The sequence below is a fragment of the Rhinopithecus bieti genome, unplaced genomic scaffold (assembly GCF_001698545.2).
Source record: "Rhinopithecus bieti isolate Rb0 unplaced genomic scaffold, ASM169854v2 scaffold_758, whole genome shotgun sequence".
NCBI lineage: Eukaryota > Metazoa > Chordata > Mammalia > Primates > Cercopithecidae > Rhinopithecus > Rhinopithecus bieti.
The window spans coordinates 1,773,029-1,777,374 of NW_016803215.1; the positions used below are offsets into that span (position 1 = coordinate 1,773,029).

At 39.9% G+C, this 4,346-nt stretch overlaps 1 protein-coding gene across 9 annotated transcripts in view; it reads left to right on the top strand.

Annotated features, from left to right (window-relative positions):
• The window catches only part of LOC108528098 (supervillin), a 239,188-nt gene that overhangs the window by 175,107 nt on the left and 59,735 nt on the right, over positions 1-4,346 (top strand). For all 9 annotated transcript variants that reach the window (XM_017869775.1, XM_017869790.1, XM_017869782.1 and 6 more), the window contains one exon: positions 2,835-2,892. Coding sequence is in view for 5 of the 9 variants with exons in the window: in XM_017869746.1 (XP_017725235.1) it covers positions 2,835-2,892 (58 nt within the window). In the remaining 4 variants the exon portion in view is untranslated. The remainder of the gene's footprint in view (positions 1-2,834; positions 2,893-4,346) is intronic.

The following is a 4,346-nucleotide window of genomic DNA, read 5'->3' on the forward strand; positions in this document are numbered from 1 at the left end:
TATCCAGCAGCCAGTTACCCTTCTGGCCCTATTTCCTTAGTTTGCAAATGAGATTATTTCCCTTGGTTCTCTTGAATGTCCTGAAATGGGGACTCTGTAAATATGGTCAGTCTGTAATTATTGCAAATTTTTCTTGGAATTGCATGAGCATTGCTTGGGCCCATCAACTACGTATTGTGGTTGAAATTAAATAGGGAGGTCTAACAGGTGAAGCTTAACTTAATGGCTTCTGCCTCAAATTAAAATTTTGGGGCCAGGCACGGTGGCTCATGCCTGTAATCCCAGCACTTTTGGAGGCCAAGACAGGCGGATCACCTGAGGTCAGGAGTTCGAGACCAGCCTGACCAACACAAAAAAATTAGCCAGGCATGGTGGCAGGTGCCTGTAATCCCAGCTACTTGGGAGGCTGAGGCAGGAGAATCACTTGAACCAGGGAGGCTGAGGTTGCACTGAGCTGAGATCTCGCCACTGCACTCCTGGGCAACAAGAGAGAAACTCCATCTCAAAAAAGAAAAAAAAAATTGGAATCTCTAGTAATATCTGCCCTTTCTTTTCTCACAGTTTCACTCACATGTTGTTCATAAATCTTAAGTATGGGTTTTTGGCTCTCTGTTAGGTGAAATACTTCATTTAGCTTAGCCAAAGCCAGACTTGGAGCAGCCTGGAAACACTCAAGCATCCCTTCTTCCCAATACACCAGGGTCTCTGTAGGTTTTTCTGTGTGTGTGTGTCTGTAGGGAGAGGAAGTTGTATTTGACTCCTCCGATGGTGGTTAGGTTGCAGCACTGTATCCTTAGCCGGAGCAAATGCTGGGAGGCACCATGGCTTTGCCTTGGTCATCTACATCACCCACATCCCATCACTGGGCTCCAGTCTGTTGCAGCGCCTCCAGGCTTAATTTATGTTCGTAATCTGATTATGGGGTCTGAGCTGTTCCAGCCAGCGGCCTCTTGCCTCTCGTGTACCACAGGCTCAAAGACACAAGTGCCTGGTCGCTCTAGTGCTGCACTGTGAAAAATCTCAACCCAGTTTTGCTTAGACCAGAAGAAGCTCGTTGCTGGCTGAGAATTAGCTGTAGAGCAGGCTGTGTGACTGAGCCTTCTGTGTGCAGCCATGTTCAGAAGCCCAGGTTTTTCCAGCTATTTGGGAGCTTTCAAATTCTCTGAGAAACAAGGTAAGGCAAGATAAACATGAAATGCTCTTATGTATGGATTTTATAACATAATGAAGCTTGGGGTCCTCTATTTTGCCCTATGTGTTCTCCTGTGTCCAGTTACTTATTATACATTTCTCAAAAGACACTTTAAATAGCTAATTGAGTTTATAACTGTGCTTATCTTGTGACTGTTGATAATGTGAATTTTTTTTTCCTTAGTAAGTTAAAGTTACTACTAAACCACTGAAACCTTTATGTAGGAAAAATTGCAAATGCAATCAGAATGCCCACACTTTGGATCAAATTCTAGATGTGCTGCACTTTAGCTAAAATATTTTTCTAAGTCAAATGCTGTACATACTAAATTCTTTCCGGTAGGCAGTGGTGAGTAGCATCTTTTTATTAACTCTTCATGTGAGACAGTTTGGAAGAAGATACTGTCTTTTCAGTGGCTTTCCTCCAGCCCAGAGGAAAATACATGCTCTCAATTTAACTACCAAAGTGGTGTGGCATGTTCAGTTTACTGGTTGAACACAAATGAAACGCTAAGGTTGTTTTGAGCATCACATTTGAAACTCAGCCATGATACATCAAAACTGTTTTCCAGCTCAAATGCACTAGTGGGAAGTGACTTGAACAATTCAGACCTCAGATTCAGGAATTTTCTCCTACAGTACTTGATCGTTTTGTGAATTGATTTCTCTTGTGTTAATTACATAACAAGAAACTTGTATAGTTAGGAGAAAAGCTTAGATGTTTTACTGGCATTATATCTTTCATTTTATTGTATTTCTTTAGTTGGCCACAGTTCCAAATTCCAGGACTGAGGATGTATTTTGATGGATAATGAAGTGTCAACATCTGATATATTTTGTACTTATTTTTCCTCGGGCTTCTGCCCCTAAATATTAAAGAGCAAAAGGCACTTCCTTAGGGGAAGAAGTTTCTGTAAATGGTCTATTTGTGGTTTTTTAGTGAACAAATGCTGTAAGCCAAAGACTGTAAAACAGATTACATGCCATTAGACTGGTTGTAAATTTTATCTGTGCCTGGTTTTGATTAACCTGTTCATTTGGGATGTGTTTTTTCCGTATAGAATTGTTACCAGCTGTCTTTAAATAATACATATCTTGTCTTCAAAATACAAATAAATGGTTATTTTTATTAGTTGTTATTGTTTAGATTTTAATGAGAGCAAAAGACACAGCTGAGTTGTCCTTTGCTCTTCAGACCCCACCCCCATTCTTTAAAGGCATCTCAAACATTTCTCGTTACCTGGACCAAAATTGCTTTTTTTCTTCTCTATTCCTGAGTATATAGCTGTGTTATTTAGTATTTAATTGCTTTGAGTTATTCTTGCTGCCATAACAAATTTAAATGGTAACATTGAACTAACTATGTTAGAAGTATTATTGTTATTATTGTTGTTATTATTTTCATTTACCCATGGAGTATGTTGGCTGCTTTCTGGAAGAGAAAAGCAAAACTTGCCTATGTACATTTCTATGTGGAATTTGATTCTTAGAAGGTGTCATTTTTGTATTTCTATTTTTTGTCTGGTTAACGGTTTTCTTTTTCTTAAATTATATGTTCAAAAGGAGTTTGGAGAGTTTTTTCTCATTGGATTTTTAACAATTTGCGTAACTATTTCAATGTTACGTTATTTCTTTTCCCTTAGATTTCAACAAGAAAAACTTAAGCTTCGTTGGATTCCCACGTCAAAGGAACGTTTCAAGGTAAAGTAGCCTTGTCTCAACGACTGTGAACTTTTGAAGATTTGTTGTAGCTTTTAAAATTATTCTCTTGAATGTCTAACTCATGAGTTTAAATGTTTGGCAAGATGTTTTCTATTGATTTATTAAAATGTATGAAGCAAAAGAATCTTTGTATTTAATTCTGTTTACGGATGTGATTTGGAGAACAGCATCTTGGTGTCTCTTGTCATTAAAGGACTATTACCTTTTCTTTCTCACACCTGCCTCTAAGCAGGCGCTGTCCTTTTGCAATCTGTCCATCAAAGAAGGGAGCTAGATTCTTTTTAGAAATGGTTTAGACTTGTTCCTCCTCCCTCTCTCCTTCCCTCCCTTCTGCTTTTCCCTCCTCCCTCCCTTTCTCCATCCACTCATCCATCCATCCATCCATCCATCCATCCATCCATCCGTCCGTCCATCCACCCATTTGAGTTATTCTTCCCTGGTCTTTCCACCTCTCTCTCTCTTAACCTTTCTGTACTTCCAGTCCCCTTGGCCCCAGAATATTATGGGTGCTAATTTGATTGACCTAATGTGATATAACTCCATGACACATCATCGTGGATGTAAGAGAATGTGGAAATGAATGCCTGTGCCATACACAGTAGCTGTATCTCAGGTGCTTTTTAGTAGATTGTTGCCTATATTAATAGAGTTTGATATTTTCAGATGGAGGCACAAAGTTGTCCCCTACACAGTCAGGCAAAGGTCTCAATCTGTGCTTCACTATAGTGGAAGGGCCCAGCTCCAATTTCCACACAGTTGCTCTTGTGCCTCAGGTATTATGACATTGTTCCTTGACCAAAAAGGATTTGCATTTCAACAACATTAGAATAGACAGGGGTCTAACTCCTGTCCTCCTCAGGCTGAGCCTGCTCTGCATGTGAAAATGCCAGTTGATCTTGTGAACACACTGGATGGGACAAATCCTTGGTGTATTTCATCCGCATCTTTTTTTTTTTTTAATTAATTAATTTATTTCTTTTTATTATACTTCAAGTTCTAGGGTACATGTGCATAACGTGCAGGTTTGTTACATATGTATACTTGTGCCATGTTGGTGTGCTGCACCCATCATCGTCAGCACCCATCAATTCATCATTTATATCAGGTATAACTCCCCAATGCAATCCCTCCCCCCTCCCCACTCCCCATGATAGGCCCCAGTGTGTGATGTTCCCCTTCCCGAGTCCAAGTGATCTCATTGTTCAGTTCCCACCTATGAGTGAGAACATGCAGTGTTTGGTTTTCTCTTCTTGTGATAGTTTGCTAAGAATGATGGTTTCCAGCTGCATCCATGTCCCTACAAAGGACGCAAACTCATCCTTTTTTATGGCTGCATAGTATTCCATGGTGTATATGTGCCACATTTTCTTAATCCAGTCTGTCACAGATGGACATTTGGGTTGATTCCAAGTCTTTGCTATTGTGAATAGTGC